Source organism: Myxocyprinus asiaticus, chromosome 20 (assembly GCF_019703515.2).
Source record: "Myxocyprinus asiaticus isolate MX2 ecotype Aquarium Trade chromosome 20, UBuf_Myxa_2, whole genome shotgun sequence".
Lineage (NCBI taxonomy): Eukaryota > Metazoa > Chordata > Actinopteri > Cypriniformes > Catostomidae > Myxocyprinus > Myxocyprinus asiaticus.
Window position 1 is genome coordinate 26,094,340 of NC_059363.1, and position 17,890 is coordinate 26,112,229.

At 38.7% G+C, this 17,890-nt stretch overlaps 1 protein-coding gene across 1 annotated transcript in view; it reads right to left on the reverse strand.

Moving 5' to 3' along the window:
* The window catches only part of LOC127410899 (potassium channel subfamily K member 2-like), a 35,702-nt gene extending 18,694 nt beyond the window's left edge, over positions 1–17,008 (reverse strand). The window contains exons 1-3 of the mRNA XM_051646139.1: positions 16,788–17,008; positions 15,791–16,101; positions 7,666–7,783 (exon numbers count right to left, since the gene is read on the reverse strand). Coding sequence (XP_051502099.1) covers positions 7,666–7,783; positions 15,791–16,101; position 16,788 — 430 coding nt within the window. The 5' untranslated portion in view covers positions 16,789–17,008. The remainder of the gene's footprint in view (positions 1–7,665; positions 7,784–15,790; positions 16,102–16,787) is intronic.
* Between the last annotated feature and the right edge of the window lie 882 nt (positions 17,009–17,890).

Consider the following 17,890-nt stretch of genomic DNA (forward strand, 5'->3'; position numbering starts at 1 on the left):
TTTCAAAAGAGTTTAATTTGATTTAGTCTGCAGTTCTATGAGAATTTAGGTTGGGCACCTTATTTATCTCTCAGGGAACATTAGGGCTATATTACTCAGTGTCTCCCACTGAAGATTTCTTTAACCTCTAAATTTAGCCATTGAAAAGACAGAGCAAAGCAGATAAAAAACTTTAACCACATGTACCGGTAATTGGGATGAATTACAGCTGCGTAAAAATGCTCATTTTAATATGAAATCAAGCCAAAAATATGAGTACGAAAAATAAGTGCACAATACTTAGACAAGGTCACAGTCAGTTGAGATAAATTATACATGACATCACATTCACCGATGAAAAAATGACCCCAAGGAACTTTTTTTAAATTTTTTTAATGTAATTTTTTTTTTTAGATTTCTTGGTTTAAATTCCAGACTCATTCTCAGGAAATCTCATTATAATAATCAAGTTTGCTTGAAAGGATTACATTTTTGGTTTAGCTTAAAATTTAGAATTATTAAAGTGAAACTACATAAACTGATGGTGGTGGTTGAGAAACTTTTCTGGGAAACAATTATTGGGGCTCTGCATGATTTTACAAGAAAGTTTAACTCAGTGCAGGAACAAGAGAGTGAGAGACAGAGGGAGATAAAGAGACAGGAAGAGAGAGAGAATACTAATGGTTGTAGGTACTAATATACCAGGAATTTGAGCAATTATAAGAGCAAAAAGCTGAGCCACAGGACAGGCCCACCCTGAGTCAAGTGGAACAGTGGGGGACAATTTGCCAGAGCCTCCATCCAATTATGCTTCAATTTTCCTTGAGGCTTATTAACTGGGGTTTCAATTTGTCCTCTCTGAAGTCTAATTAAATAAAAAAAAACCTTGAGAGCCATACACATTGGTTTGCACAAAGACTAAATTAATTGCACAAAGCACATCTCTTCACACAGTGTCTTTTGGAAAAGTGATGCACATCTATTCATGGTTGGACAAAAATATCATACTTGTTCTGTCAGCTTAACTATAAGGATTTTAGTTCCTCAGCAGTAAAATCTGATCCACTTGTTCAGACAGTGTAGTCAATATCAGGTCCAACCAATCAACCAATCTACATTGTTTGCCATAAAAACGACAGAAGCATCAGCATGACTCCAAGAGACATAAGGGAGCAGTCCATGTCAAGAGAGAATGGGAAACTGGAAATTTGTCCATCATGACATCTTACCATGGCACTGAACTCAAGAGGCGCATTAAAAAAATTATTACATAGTGAATGCCACATGTGAATGTAAAGTGAGCGAGAGTAAATTCAAACACAGCTGTAGCAGACTGATCATGAATTAGGCAACAGTAGGTTGAACGTTTTGCTGATGAAATGAGATATATCCATCTGCAGAGCCATACGTCACAGCATTTTCAGGCTAGCAGTCTCAGGCTGGAGCTAATGACAAAACAACAATCATGGCGGAAAACACGGTGAATTGTTGTCTTTGTAATATCTTAATAAATCTATCATTATTTGGTGAACAATGAATCTATATATTAATGCTTAGTTTTTATATGCCTACTACTCAATCAGTAGGTGTGTTTCTTATTATTTTTATTGAAGCTTGAATTTTTTTTGTTATGCTTTATTAAATCAAATATTATTCTGGGGAAATTTCAATTACCCTTCGAATTCTGTTTTGTGAATAGGCATTCCGATAAAGTCACTGATACTTTTTTTTTTTAATATATCTGAATATGTATAGGTTTTTCCCTTTTGTTTTGTTTTATTTAGGCCTATGGGTTGTGAGTTTATGGAAGCTTACTAATACTCTTGAGTGCTGTAAGTATTTTGTTGCGTTGGTCAAAGCTCCCGAAACTGTGCAATGCGTGTGGTGCATGATTTCCCTTGTAGAGACATATTGCGATTCTGAGAGGTCAAAAATTACCTCAGTTGCAGCAATGCAAACCTATTGCAGTGATTTTCACTGCCCTTTTTGCATAGCAAGTGTGCTTAAGCAGACAAGACTGGACAAATTAAAATTGCATCTCCAAAAATAGTTTTCGAATTATGTGGACAGGTGGGCTTCATTGCACTTATCGATGATTGGGAAGGTTAATGTAATTAAAATGAATTGTATTCCAAAATTCATCTACCTGTTACATTCTCTCCCAAAAGATGTCCCCCTCTCTTATTTCAAGCAATTTGATAGCATAGAGAAGTCCTTCATTTGGAATGGTAAGCGTGCCAGGTTAAATTTCAATAAGTTACATAGGCCAGTTGACAAAGGTGGGCTACGCCTACCCAAGATTTTGTTTTATTATTATGCGTTCGATCTAAGACATTTGGCTCATTGGTCGCTTCCATCTGAGAGAGCCCCTCCCTGGTTTTGTATCGAAAAGGAAGCTCTTGCCCCTATCTCGCCTCTGCATAGCCTTTCGATCAAATTAATCGGAGACGTTAAGTCACACCCCGTTATTTTGCATTTACACTCGATATGGACAAAAGTGTCCAGAGTGTTTAATTCGGATATTTATTTAAACGTAGCCTCGAGCATATGGCAGAACCCTAAACTATGTATTAAAAAGTCCCCTTACTGTTGGTCAGATTGGATTGTGAGGGGGGTTAATACACTCTGTGACCTATATGAGAGTATTGAGACCTTTTGAAAATTTGGTTCACAATTTTGGGATTCCCAGATCTCAATTTTATAAGTATTTACAGCTGCGGCACCTACTCTGCACTGTTTTTGGGAGTGGCAGGCACCCCCCTAGTGTGGCAGATAATCTGGGAATGGTGATTACTGCTTTTGGAAAAGGTCATGAAGCATCAGTGTATTACTCCCTGCTAATTCAGAGTCTGGGGGACGGAGCTTTAAATTCCCTCAAAAGATTATGGGAGGAAGATTTAAATTTGTTTTTAGAGGAGGGAGTGTGGGCTAGGATTCTTAAAAACATCAAGTCTGCATCTAGAGATGCAAGGGTGCGCCTTATGCAATTTAAGATTCTACATAGATTCTATTGGACCCCTTCTAAATTGTATAGACTTGGTCTTAAGGACACACCCACCTGCTGGGAATGCCATTTAGAAGATGGAGACACCGCCCATGTTTTTTGGGGGTGTCGTAAGACACAGGAGTTCTGGTTGAGGATCCAGAATTTTATGGCCAACGTATTGGGTACTCGGATCTCCTTTTGCCCCAGGCTCTATATTTTGGGTGACGGGGCGGTCATTGATGTAGGAGATAAGTACATGAAGAACTGAATCCTGGCCGGTGTTATGGTGGGCAGACAGATTATCCTTAGAGGATGGAAATCAGCTGGAGCCCCCTGGTTTCGTGAGGGGTGCGAGGAGATGGGCAGGGTGGCAGCTTGGGAAGAGTTGTCATATAGAAGGCTAGGCAACATGGATATGTTCATTAGGAGGTGGGGCAGCTATTTGGCCTTTTTGGAGGGCTCTCGGGGAGGGACAGTGGAGGGAGACGTGTTGTTTTAAATGTGTATATTGTAGCCTTTTTGTTTCTGAACATATACTTTTTTTAAATGTATTTCTAAATATTTTCTTCTATTTTATTGTTTGTTTGTGTGTCTTTGTCAATTGTATTTGACCACTGGGGTATCTGTTTGTGTTGGGTGGTGGGGTGGGGTGGTTAATGTTCGGGAGGAAGGGTTGTAAATAATATAATGTGATTCCAAATATTCTGTTATTTATATATATATATATTTTTTTATATGTTATATGGAATCAATAAAAACTTTTAATAACAAAATTGCATCTCTAAAGCCATTCCATTAAGGCAGTTGTCAATATATGTAGCACAAATATTTATATTTACTTTACTTTTCACAGACAGAGCACCACTCCATTACCACTGTCTGTACTGAGCAACTACAGTTTTAAGGAGAGACGATTTTGAAATTCATTCACATGTTTGTATACATAACAAAGTTTACATGCAACAGTGCCCACGCCAGCAGTTAGAGGCACACCATCAATCACCAGTGCAACAGTGCCCACGCCAGCTGTCAGACTGTGGGGTTTTCATGTTGATGGTGAGGAATATAGAGAAATCATGTTTTTGACATAAATAAACCTATAATTGGTGTGCTTTATAAGTATTTTTTGGAAGGAAGAATAAGGACACATGCTTTAACATTTATTCAATTGGCAGATGCATTTATTGAAAACAACTTACAGTATATTCAATCTATTGACTTATAAATGTATGCATTTCCTTGGAATATCACGCTGTCACGAACTGCCTTGTGTTTTTCCCTCACCTTCAGTTCTGTTTCAGTGATTGTTTAGTTCTCCCCTAGTTCATGGACTTAATTTCCTAGTATGCACCTTTTTGATTTCACTCACCTGCCCTCCATCTTCCACAGCTGTTCCCTGTTCCCTCATTATTCATTTGTGTATAAATACCCTCATTTCAAACAGTTCTTGTCTGTTTGTTGTGTTAGCGTGTAGTGTTCTTAGCCAGCGTACTGCTGTTATGTTTGATTTCCCTTTTGCTCCAGTGTTTTATGTTCATCATTGTTTCTTCTTCATTCTGAGTTCCTTTATAAATATTCTGCATTTGGATCCCCAGTCTCTCATCTCGTCCTTCCTAGCAGTGTAACATGCCCTTGCTCTATCTCTACTGGTTGAAGTGCAGGAGCTCTGTAGCTCAACTGATAGAGCATAGATCATGTTTAACCTGGCATATACGATACTGTAAACACATATGCATAGTACTTTTAATGCAACTTGAACCGTTCTTGAAATGTTTTTTTTTTTTTTACATTTATTGTTGTTTTTCAGTATTTATTACCACTTCAAGTAATTAAATTGGACTTCATGCTGTTGTTGCAGTTGATATTTAAAAATGTTCTCTTTTTTTCTGTCTTCAAGTGTGACCTTCCCATTATAAGGAAATACAGGACTCTAATTCTTTTGGAGAAGTTTGGAATTACCTCTGAAAGGTATCTCCCTATTTCCCTCCAGACCACACTAGCCACCCCCTGAACGACAATTCAAAATCAGCCAAAAATGTATATTACAAGACAGCAGCCTTTGTTGAGGAGTTACTTCCAAGAGGAGAACAAGGCACTCCCAGCAGCAATGAAGTATGTGTCAAATCCAGACATATAGATATGTATGTATATTACACACACACACACAAATATTCTGTGTGTGTGTATGTATATATATATATATATATATATATATATATATATATATATATATATATATATATATATAGGTGTTGTTGCAAATATTAAAACCAATAATTACGTTATTCTTTACTCTTCTGTAATGAAGCTACCGATAATTAAAGACCTCAAAACAGTTGTGAAATGGCTGCATGGGAATAAACAGCAGTTCAGGGGCACAAGTGAAGAGCTTTGTTTTCCTACAGTTTGAAGAACCAGAACTTTCCAGAGAGACCTTCACATTTCATTTTCTATGTTTTAAGTTGTCTATTTGTTGTATAAAGTTTGAGTGTTTCTATTAAAATGTTGCTGTGGCTTACAAATTTAAATTATTATTTCAGTTCCATTTTATCAATATTAACATTTCTTATTAGTTTTCTAATTGTTCAATGTACATTTGTATATTAATGAAAGGTGCATATCCAAAAGGCACTAAATACAATCAACGTTATGATAGCCATGTGCAATAGCAATGACCTGACTGAATGAGTTATTGTCATGCAATTATTCTAAAAGTCAGTTGCTCTTTTACTCTACTAAATGACCACCATCATCTGAGACATAGAGAACTGATGTGATGGAGAGCAGCCCCAGACCTTGGCCTCTTTCGACTCTTAATGGAAGGTCAAGCTATCAGATATGCTTGGTTCATTAATTACAATTTACACTTCACAACCTATTAAGGACATTGGAGGGCTGGGGGAGGGGAGAAAGAGCAGTGGGCCTGGGTTGCACTTTAATCCACTACCTGGCACTATTCCAGCAGATTTCAAAGGTGATGTACATATGTATTCAAGAACGGTCAAAACTGTCTAAAGAACTAGTAACCGTTCATTAATCATGCTTATTAAATAATGTTAACACAATTCCCTACACACCCTTGGTGATAAAGTCAAAATATGCATTTGCTGATTATTTGCATCAATAATATGTTCCAACTGCAGAGCTTAGATAACCTTGTGATCTGTTCATTTGAGGGCCGTGCACAAGATATTTTGAGAGACAGTTGCCAAAACTAAGAAAAAGGGTATCCCCCTCCTTTACACTTGCAGGTATGTGTGTTTGTACTTGTACACACACGCTGCAAAAATTAGTTCTTAATGAGTTTTTCATTAGTCTGTTTCACTTTTGTTCCAATAAAATCTAAAAATTCTTAAAACTAGATGTGGCAAGGAGGAGGGCCGGGCCGGGCCGTGATGACGCACGCCCGGCCCCTAATCAGGCTAATCAAGCTGACGAGAGGGATAAAGGCGGCCGGAGGTGGCAGTTCAGGAGAGAGAGAGCTACAGGCAGCTGCCCTGTATGCGTTCATGTTTGTGTGTTTAAGTTTATAAAAACATTACTTTGATGCTTTGTCCGGTTCCCGCCACCTCCTTTCCATTGAGCCTGTTACATTAGTGCCGAAAACCCAGGAAGGAGGAGGGATGCGCCGTAGTAGAGTCCTCGCCGCTACCATCCACCCCAAAGGAGTAGCCGCAGCCATCTGCCGGGGGACTGAGGAGCCAGCCGCCTGAAATCGGAGGAACGACCGTCGACTGCGAGGGGAGGAGGGGGTCCCTACCGACTGCCTGTGGCCGGAGGAGACCCCTACCGGCCGCTAAAACATGGCGGGTCAAAAATAAGACCGCCATCCGCAAGTGGGGAGGGGCTCACTGCCGACCGCCTGGAGCGGTAGAACCACTAGCACGGGCGGAGGAGATCCCTACCATCCACCAAAATGCGACGGGGCGTTCCGTCTGCCAGGGACCGGAGGACTGCCTCCGATCCACCCGGGGAGGAGCGGCTGTCATCCACTAGAGGGTGGAGGAGTGACCGAGGACCAGGCTACGGCGTATCAGAGAACCGGCGAGTACATTTTTTTTTTTCCTCTCTCTCTCCCGCTGTTGCTCCGTGTTGGCCTTTCCCTCTCTCTTTCTCTTGTCTCCCTCCCAGGCAGGGCCGGAAGGGCATGCCCCCCCCGGAAAGGAGGTGGGGGGATGTACATCATACCGGGGGCTCCCAAGCCTGAAGCAAAGGAGGGAGGAGTGTAGCAAGGAGGAGGGCGGGGCCAGGCGTGATGACGCACGCCCGGCCCCTAATCAGGCTAATCAAGGCAACGAGAGGGATAAAGGCAGCCGGAGGCGGCAGTTCGGGAGAGAGAGCGCTACAGGCAGCTGCCCTGTATGTGTTTATGTTTGTGTGTTTAAGTTTATTAAAACATTACTTTGATGCTTCGTCCGGTTCCCACCTCCTGCTTTCCATTAAACCTGTTACACTAGATAAATGTTATTTATATATTTAGACTTGATTTAGAGAATATATCTTTAAAAAAAGTAAAAGTTATCTTGTGGCACTTTCAAAAGTTTTGCAAAAATTATATTTTACACAAAACACTAAAACAATTCTCCTTAATTCAGGTCATTGTAGAGAATCTTGTTACTCTAGTCAAGTGGGCATGTTTCTCTGTTACTTTTTTCTCTTCACTAAAAGTCACAGACACATTTAAAGTGTAAAGCTGTTACCTATAGTGGTGATGACAGTCCCTGCAAAGAAGAAGGAGCTGCTGATGTCCCACATACTGCTCTCATAGGACAGGTTACCTGAGGGATTCACCCCTGCACGGATAGCTAACACCACTTTCTGTGGAGAAGAGAACAGGTATAATCAGGAATAATCTCCAAGAATGTAACCAAATACTGTAAGTTTAAAACAATTACAAGAGGAATGATCACAGAAGAAACTCTTGTTGAAAAAAACAGTACACCCAAAATGAAAAACCCTCATTTCGTTGCCATATTATTTTAATCTTCCATGAAACAAGAAAGGAATTGTTAAGCAGAAGGAGCAGCTCTTTTCCATACAATGAGAAGACCGATCTGTGAATTCAGCAACAGTAGGTTGAAAGTTCTTCAGCTGAAATCGGTCTGTGCTTACCGAATTTTGAACCACTGCCCCCAGTGGCCAAAGCTGGGATTGTTGTTGAATGTATAGGAACGTGTGATCTCCAGTTTCTGGGTAAATGTCCACAGTGGTACCAAATGCAAGTTGTATTTTTAGTTGTAAATGATGTATTACAGTTAACAGGAATGCATGTTTTCTTAAATCTGCCCCCTAACCCAAACCCCAACCCAAAACCTAACCATCAGTGGAGTAAAAATGTAATTTTAGAGCAAAAATGCACTCTCCGAATCATGCTTATCTTTGTGAGACAATTACTTCCTAGTTTCCATGGGACCAGAACCTATAACACAAAAGCTGATCTCACAACACACTATCAGTCATCTCATTCATGCTTGAGTTCCATTATAAAATGGCACCTTCAAATGCATCATGGCAGAGTTTGTCAATGAAGCCAAATGCCATTTTGGTTTGTTCTTCACACAAAACTATTGTATGATTCAGAAGACTTGGACAATAGATAAAGTTACTGTTTACAAACAAACAAACGCTCGGCTCTGGCACTTCCAGGTTCTTTTGGCACTGCAGAAAAGAACTGCTTTCATTGGTCACTTTGCACAAATTGAGCTGAAAATGGCCAAAATGTGGTGATTGCGTGGTTGAATCACCCCGTTTCCAAAAGATTATTGGAGAGTTGGGCTTCTTTAAATTTTCATCAGGATTGGTGGATCAGGAAAAACTCAGGATTTGGCATAAATTATGATATTTCACAGATCTCTGTCATTGTTACTGAGTCTGCTTTAATAAGACCTGTTTGCCCAACAGCTGCTGTTTGTAGATTTAAACTTTTCACTAATAAATCTCGCAAACTCTGAGTGAAAACTCTTTTTTTTTTTTTTTTCAAAGTGCAATCGCTCTGACAGATATGATGTCAAATATGATCTAAAGACGATCTTATAATTCTGTGGTTGAGCAGGACCCCGTCTCCACCAGCTGCTATTTGTGAAAGGATATGCAAATAAAAATAATGTAATGCTTCTAAAATGTTGTCTTTGCATTTATTTTGACTGCAATATGTAATGTGTTTAATCAAAACCGGCTGTTATTAAATTTGATTATAAAATATGATGATATTGATGTCAACTATTAATAGTTTGTGTATGTGGACCAATAATTTAAGACGCATATTGTATGTCTCCTAGTAATTAAATTTTTTATATGCAATATTACTCAAGCTTTAGAATTGTGTTAATGTGTATCCATCAACTTTTTACAGGTCCGACATTATTATACAGGCCTATGGGCCTAAACTGGATTTGCCGACAATTCAGAAAGAACCTACATATATTTCTTCACTGTAAACCATAACTTTTATTAACATTACTACATTATGTAATGCTTAACTGATTATTAAATCTGCAGCAATGCTCATACCCACCACTGAAATCTGCTTCACAAAAGAACCCAGAAGCACAGCTGCCTGCTGTGTGACGTTATTTCAGTGATCAACAGATAAATATTACATAAATATAAAGGACATTTACTTAGAAACTGGCAGTGTACTATTTACCCTGGCTGAACCATACTGTGCGTTACTGTATTGCCAGTCGCTATTGTGTGGCCAACCATAACACGTTTAAATTTGAAGCAGACTGCATTTCTCTGAATGAGCAGAATGGCTGGCTCCAATTGTCTGCATTTTGAGCTACTAACAAAAGCACAGCTCTGTTCTTTATCAGTGTTCCACAGAGACTGTGGATTTTACGTCACACATTACTGTGCCAGCTGGGAGTGAAGACAGAAGTTGGTCGGTAATTTAATTCACTTTCAAATCCCTTATAGTAAATGGCTGCCTCAAATGTGTGTTCCAGTGTGTGTGCAGCTGGGAGAACATCCTTGTACTGTACTGTTTTAGACTGTGACTCTTCCACAGAAAGGATCTTGACAAAATTGAGATCAATATTCCAGCTTTCTCTGATCAATGTTCCTGACAGGCTAAAGTTCCTTAATACTGTGAAGCAGGGATTGTTTTCAATCCAAAGGAATTTGCGGCTCTTTAAAGAGTTATTTTCTTTGACATCTTACTATATCCTCTTTACACTAGGTAAGGTCTTCTCGTACTTCTCTGACGCATGGTTGGTGTTCATTACAATGAACAGCTCTTTAAAAACCATTTCTAACCATTCAAGGTGTGATGTTGCATCCAAACCAACGTGGGTGATTACATTTGACCCTTTACTATCATTCTACATGATTGTTCTCTTTATAAACAATTCACATTGCATGTACCTCTAGAATATATATTGATCTTCTATTGCAGTGCACAGATGTGTAACACTGCATGATTTTGAAGAGGGAAAAAAAGAGATTGGGAATGATTATATATATATATTTGTTTTGTTTTTTTTTTAAGTAAAAAGAAACATGAAGATATTTTTCCTTTGTGACTGAATAATAGCATCAGACCTACAATGAACTCTTAACAAAGGCAGTGTTTTTAAAGAGTCAATGGAACGTTACAGTTTAGCTGAACAGCTGGTGTGAATCTATGGTAGATGTTCTGTTCTCATTTCATTACATATTTTAGCAACTAAACTAAGCAGAGGCAAGAAGTGGAGCTGTCCATGGTCCTTAACTCATAACACTCTCTCTCTCTTTCTCTCTGATAACACATGACTCGGGGTTATTCATTACATGTACATTAGGAGGGTTTTCTCAAATTCCAGTAGGTTGCCGTGAGTGTTTGAAAAAACTCCACAGAAGTAATGCCCATTCAAATATACCCAACTGTTGAGCCAAGTGCATTTTGAATGGAGTCATAAATATTGGGGCTAGTTTTCACACAGGGAAGTTGTCACAAGGACTACAGTATAATCTAACTATAATGATAAGATTTGGATTCAAAATTGCGCAAATGCAGTGGTTTTCTATGTTGGTTTTCAAACAACTAGTTTAAAACCCTCTTAAATTATCATATTTTTTGAGAATTCTACCCTACAAAGTACATTTTCACTATTATTATATTATTGGTTATAGCTCTGGTAAACAAGTGAAAATAATCAAACCACACTGTCATACATTCAAGCAAGGATTAACCATATTATGAAGGCATTCATAAATGGTTTCCCAAATGGTTTAAATGTGTTTTTAGGATAAAGGTATATTTCAAGTCAGGTCAGGGCACGTTGTCACATTTTTGGTGGGGTAGGGTGTCATGTGTTTTAAAGGAATATTCTGGGTTCAATACAAGTTAAGCTCAATCAATAGCATTTGTTACATAATTTGTGGCTAAATGAATTTTGACTTGCCCCTCCTTTCTTTAAAAAAAGCAGAAATCTGGGTTTCAGTGAGACATATCCAATGGAAATGAACAGGGGCCAATTTTAGACTGTTAAAATACTCACTTTTTCATAAGTATAGACACAAGACGTAAACAACAACATGCATGTAAGCAGGATTTTAGAGTAATAAAATCGCCTACTAACCTTTTCTGTGTAAAGTTATAGCCCATTTTCACAACCAATGTCAACAAATCCTAAAACCATAAAATGACTGTAAAAATGTTCTTTACAACACAAGTAATACATGAGTTTTAACAAAAGAATGAATGTAAGTGCTTTTATAAAATTATACGCTTCACGTTTCTGCCTTTAAACCTTCAAAAAATTGGCCCCATTCACTTCCATTGTAGGTGCCTCACTATAACTCGATTTCTGCTTTTTTTTAAAGGAGGGACAAGCCAAAATAAATTCTCAATTTATTAATCAATATCATGCCACAAATGCTGTCAGTTGAGCTTAAATTGTACTGAACCCAAAATATTCCTTTAAATGTCATACATTTATGCAATTTATAAATCACATTTGTTGGCCAGAACAATGGTTTGATATTTTTATATGTTACCTTTTCCATTTTTGTTTTTCATGAGTTGTGAAATGAATTTTGTGCCTCAAAACTGTTTTGCTTTTTAAATTTCACTAAAAAGCCTTTAATAGGCTGTTTAATGCAGGTGCACATTTAAAGAGAGGCATAGATTTTGTTATAGTGCTGGTGGTGGTGAGATGACGTGGGAACGTGCCCCCCTCAATGTCTACATGAAACCTAGCCGCTGGTTTAATGGCAGGTTCCACTATGACAACTTACCCCATAAAGAATGACAACATGCCCCACTAATATTTGCTTCAAACTTAAGATTCTGTCATTATCTTTCATGTTACTATGTTCCTAGAAACTCATGGAACACAAAAGGAGTTATTATTAAAATGTCAAAGCTGCTTTTTCTATGCAGTGAAATACTAAATGATGATGTGAATGGTGATCACTGGCTGTCAAATTTGTAGTTTTGCTTGGTTTTTAAATAACATATTTAAGTGTATATGGGCCGGGAGTTGCACGCTGGGACACCTTGCTCGCTAATGAAATACTGTACCACAAGACTAACACCTTTTACTTGCAAAAAAAGAACTGCTAACTACTGCCACTGGTGTCCTCTTAATTAAATAGGTGAGTGACATTTCTGCACCATAGTGCACATTTTCACAACTTAACCAGTATGTGTACATACGCGGTCAAAGTGAGTAAACATCTACACATGAGCATGCAGGTCCTCTCGACCTACATACATGAATCCCACAGCATATAACAGCTGCTCCCCGAAGCCTCCGGCTATTAGCCGGCTGCAGGAGAACCCATCCATAAAATAGAGATTCTCTCCATGGTCAGGCCTTCCTTACAGCCAAAACCTCCCAATGAACGGCTACTAAGTGCCACCACAAACAGCACTTTACTTGTCGGCAGTTGGCAGTTAAATTAAACTTGGCAGAAATGAACATCTGTTCAGAGGTGTGTGCATGTGAGTGTTGGCACACAAACAATTAAAGAGATGGGAAGTAGGTTTATGCAGTGTTCAATTGTAATTTACTGCAACGACTGGGGGGGGGATATTCCATCAAATGTAACATGTTTTACACAGACTAAAATCTGCATTGAAAAGACAACAATGTGACTTTATATTCAATCTGCATATTCCAAGAAGGTAAATACAACAGGCACTGGCAGACAGAACCAATTCATGATTCAAATTCAGAGGCCGATTTAATTACCTCACAGATGCAATAGATCTGACTGAACTTACTACAGCTAAAATAAAAAGAAAATTGTTACAGAGCAAATTGGCAGCAACCTCCCTTTGGTCAGAACAGATAAAGCATAGATTACAATCCATATGATTGTTACATACTGTAAATGCACTCAGTGTGAACACATCGCTCTTCAGTGTAGAGTGAATACAGGTAAATTGTGACAACTGCCAAAGAGGGAGGGACACTTACACTGAACAAAAATGAAAATTCTGTCATTAATACTCACCCTCATGTTGTTACAAACCCATCAGTCACCATTCACTTTCATAGCAGCTTTTTCAATACAATGAATGGTTACTGAGGCTGTCATTCTACCTAACATCTCCTTCTGTGTTCTGCATATTGCATTATCCATTGAGCAATAGCTGTGAGAACCATATCATAGTGACCAAGTTGCATGTTAACATTTCCTGTCACTAGCTAGCATATCACTAAGAGTTTCATTTAAGTTATTTTGACATGTTATATTTTGTTGGGTTTACTCTAAGTTTTCAAGTTGAAATTAAGTGGTAATTTTAATTTAAGAAAACTCATTTCAAACATGTGGAACCACTGTTCATGACTGAATTAAGTTCAACCAAAGAGTTTTTTTTTTGTTTGTTTGTTTGTTTTTTTTAAGGTATGGGTTTGGAACAACATGGGGTTATTCTCACGAAACCTGTTAAGAAAATGTTCTGGTCCTATTTTACTCCAAAATCCAAATAAGAAATTATATTGTGCATATGGACAATGAAGCCTATTTTTGGGGCCATTAAGAATTACAGGTGCATCTCAATAAATTAGAATGTCATGGAAAAGTTCATTTATTTCAGTAATTCAACTCAAATTGTGAAATTTGTGTATTAAATAAATTCAATGCACACAGACTGAAGTAGTTTAAGTCTTTGGTTCTTTTCATTGTGATGATTTTGGCTCACATTTAACAAAAACCCACCAATTCACTATCTCAAAAAATTAGAATATGGGGACATGCCAATCAGCTAATCAACTCAAAACACCTGCAAAGGTTTCCTGAGCCTTCAAAATGATCTCTCAGTTTGGTTCACTAGGCTACACAATCATGGGGAAGACTGCTGATCTGACAGTTGTCCAGAAGACAATCATTGACACCCTTCACAAGGAGGGTAAGCCACAAACATTCATTGCCAAAGAAGCTGGCTGTTCACAGAGTGCTGTATCCAAGCATGTTAACAGAAAGTTGAGTGGAAGGAAAAAGTGTGGAAGAAAAAGATGCACAACCAACTGAGAGAACCGCAGCCTTATGAGGATTGTCAAGCAAAATCGATTCAAGAATTTGGGTGAACTTCACAAGGAATGGACTGAGGCTGGGGTCAAGGCATCAAGAGCCACCACACACAGACATGTCAAGGAATTTGGCTACAGTTGTCGTATTCCTCTTGTTAAGCCACTCCTGAACCACAGACAATGTCAGAGGCGTCTTACCTGGGCTAAGGAGAAGAAGAACTGGACTGTTGCCCAGTGTTCCAAAGTCCTCTTTTCAGATGAGAGCAAGTTTTGTATTTCATTTGGAAACCAAGGTCCTAGAGTCTGGAGGAAGGGTGGAGAAGCTCATAGCCCAAGTTGCTTGAAGTCCAGTGTTAAGTTTCCACAGTCTGTGATGATTTGGGGTGCAATGTCATCTGCTGGTGTTGGTCCATTGTGTTTTTTGAAAACCAAAGTCACTGCACCCATTTACCAAGAAATTTTGGAGCACTTCATGCTTCCTTCTGCTGACCAGCTTTTTAAAGATGCTGATTTCATTTTCCAGCAGGATTTGGCACCTGCCCACACTGCCAAAAGCACCAAAAGTTGGTTAAATGACCATGGTGTTGGTGTGCTTGACTGGCCAGCAAACTCACCAGACCTGAACCCCATAGAGAATCTATGGGGTATTGTCAAGAGGAAAATGAGAAACAAGAGACCAAAAAATGCAGATGAGCTGAAGGCCACTGTCAAAGAAACCTGGGCTTCCATACCACCACAGCAGTGCCACAAACTGATCACCTCCATGCCACGCCGAATTGAGGCAGTAATTAAAGCAAAAGGAGCCCCTACCAAGTATTGAGTACATATACAGTAAATGAACATACTTTCCAGAAGGCCAACAATTCACTAAAAATGTTTTTTTTATTGGTCTTATGATGTATTCTAATTTGTTGAGATAGTGAATTGGTGGGTTTTCATTAAATGTGAGCCAAAATCATCACAATTAAAAGAACCAAAGACTTAAACTACTTCAGTCTGTGTGCATTGAATTTATTTAATACACAAGTTTCACAATTTGAGTTGAATTACTGAAATAAATGAACTTTTCCACGACATTCTAATTTATTGAGATGCACCTGTATATACTGTCCACTGTGACACTGTGACAGTTAAGCACATTTACCCACCAATTTTCATTACCGCAATGGTAAAAATTATATTCATTATAATAGATGTTCTCATTACTGCAACATGAAAAAAAATTATACCAGGACATTTTCTTGACAGGTTTCATAAGAATCACAATTCATCTTTTATTATGCACATATTCTTCCATTACTCTGCATTAAGTTAATCCTAATATGTATTTACTCTACATATAGTGAATTGTTAAGGTTTGTACCTTGACCAGGTCCTCCAGCTCAGACACGTTGACACAGGCATGCCTGGAGAGGAAGTTAATTTTCTCACTTGTGATGAGGTACTTCTGCGAGCTCTCCTGGGGCTGTTCCAGGGCTTTGAAGACTGTGGCTCCAATGATCAGGTACAGAACTACCAGCAGGAAAATCGCCAATACTGTTTTCCACTTCATTACGGTGGTTATGGTGTCACAATCATCCTCCGAGTTGAATGCAATGGGCTTGGAGGAGAAAGACAACCGTGGTTTGGTGTTGTGTGTGGCTGATTTGGGGTCTAAAAAATCAGGTGCAGCCACTGGGGGGAACAGAGAGAGAGAGAGAGAGAGAGAGAGAGAGAGAGAGAGAGAGAGAGAGAGAGAGAGAGATTGTAACATTGTGATCTTGACATCAGAGTCTGCATTCAAGGTATAACACCATGTTGGGAACTTTAAACTGAAACAATACTGATTATTATCATGGACATTTGTAGGCTATTTGGGAGTATACATTTTATTTAAAAGCACACCATAGCAGACTAGCAATTGGTACTTCATGGATATAAATGTTGTTCTTTCTCGCGATCTTACCTGGCTTCTGCAGTGTTCCAGCCAAGTGTGAAAACCCTCTCTAGCAAACCAGTGAATGTGAACGTGATGTTCTCCTCACTATTTTCCAGGGGAGCTGTGATTTTACGCAAGGTAAGACAAGTTTGAGGACTAGGCTAATTTAGGGCTCCAGATTTTTCCTTTACATATCTTATACAAACGTCTATTCACACCAGAACGTTTAACTGAAGATCCATTAATTAGCTTCTAAAGCACAGACCGATTCAAGCAATGCATGTCCACTTCTGTCGCCTTGCAACGAAAGAGAATATCAGGAACTTTTTAGCAGAATGCCAAATAAACTATGCAAAACAATACAAGTTTTTTTTTTCTTTTTTCTTTTTTTTTTTTTTTTTTGCGAGGTGATAAAATGAAGAAATCTTTAAAAATGACTCACTACTTTGTCAAATCTTATCTTCTTCTTCTTGCAGCTCCTCATCAGCTGTTTTTAGTGTTGCTCCACTTGAGTTGTTGTCTTGTTTTTCTCATTAGCACACCGGCATTAACAGGGTGTTAATTATGACACGCGCTCGCGTCCCTCCGTCTGCTCTTCTGGACAGTCATGGCTCTGTCGAGTTTTAAATCTCCATCCGAGCGGTCTCTTGGAATCCAGCGCTGGATTTCGTGGTTGAGCACTGAAGTGAGAAGGGAGTGTCCAGAGGGGGCACACGAACAATTGGACAGGCTGTTCTCATCATGAGCGCGCTCACTCACTCATAGGCGCGTTCTCCATAAGGGGCTGTTCACACCGAACACGTTTTTACGTTCGTCAGCGCTGTTTTTCCAATTTTCTCCTACATAAAGATGCGCTGGACGGCTGTTTTTCAGCGCCGCAAAAAGAACTTCAACTGTTATTCCCCCCTTCCCATATGTGGATGACTTTCCTTCTTCTGCAGAACACAAACGAAGATTTTTAGAGGAATATTTCAGCTCTGTAGGTCCTCAAAATGCAAGAATGGTTACCAATATTTTGAAGCTCCAAAAGCACATAAAAGCAGTTTAAAAAGAATCCATAGGACACCTCCAATATGATAGGTGTGAGTGAAAAATAGATAAATATTTAAGACGTTCTTTACTATAAATTCTCCTCCCTGTGACGATATGCACGAAGAATGTGAATCGCCAAAAACACAAGAAGAATGTGAAGGAGACTTATCTACCCTTTTCCTTAAAGGAATATTCTGGGTTTAATACAAGTTGAGCTCAGTCGACAGCATTAGTGGCATAATGTTGATTATCATAAAAAATCATTTCGAGTCGTCCCTCATTTTCTTTAAAAACAAAAGCAAAAATCAAAGTTACAGTGTTGCACTTACAATGGAAGTGAATGGGGACAATGAAAGTGAATGTGGCTAATTATTTGGAGGGTTTAAACAGAAATGTGAAGCTTATAATTTTATAAAAGCACTTGTATTAATTCTTCTGTTAAAACTTGTGTATTATTTGAGCTGTAAAGTTGTTGACATTACATCGTCATGGCAACTTAGTTGTAAAACGGCC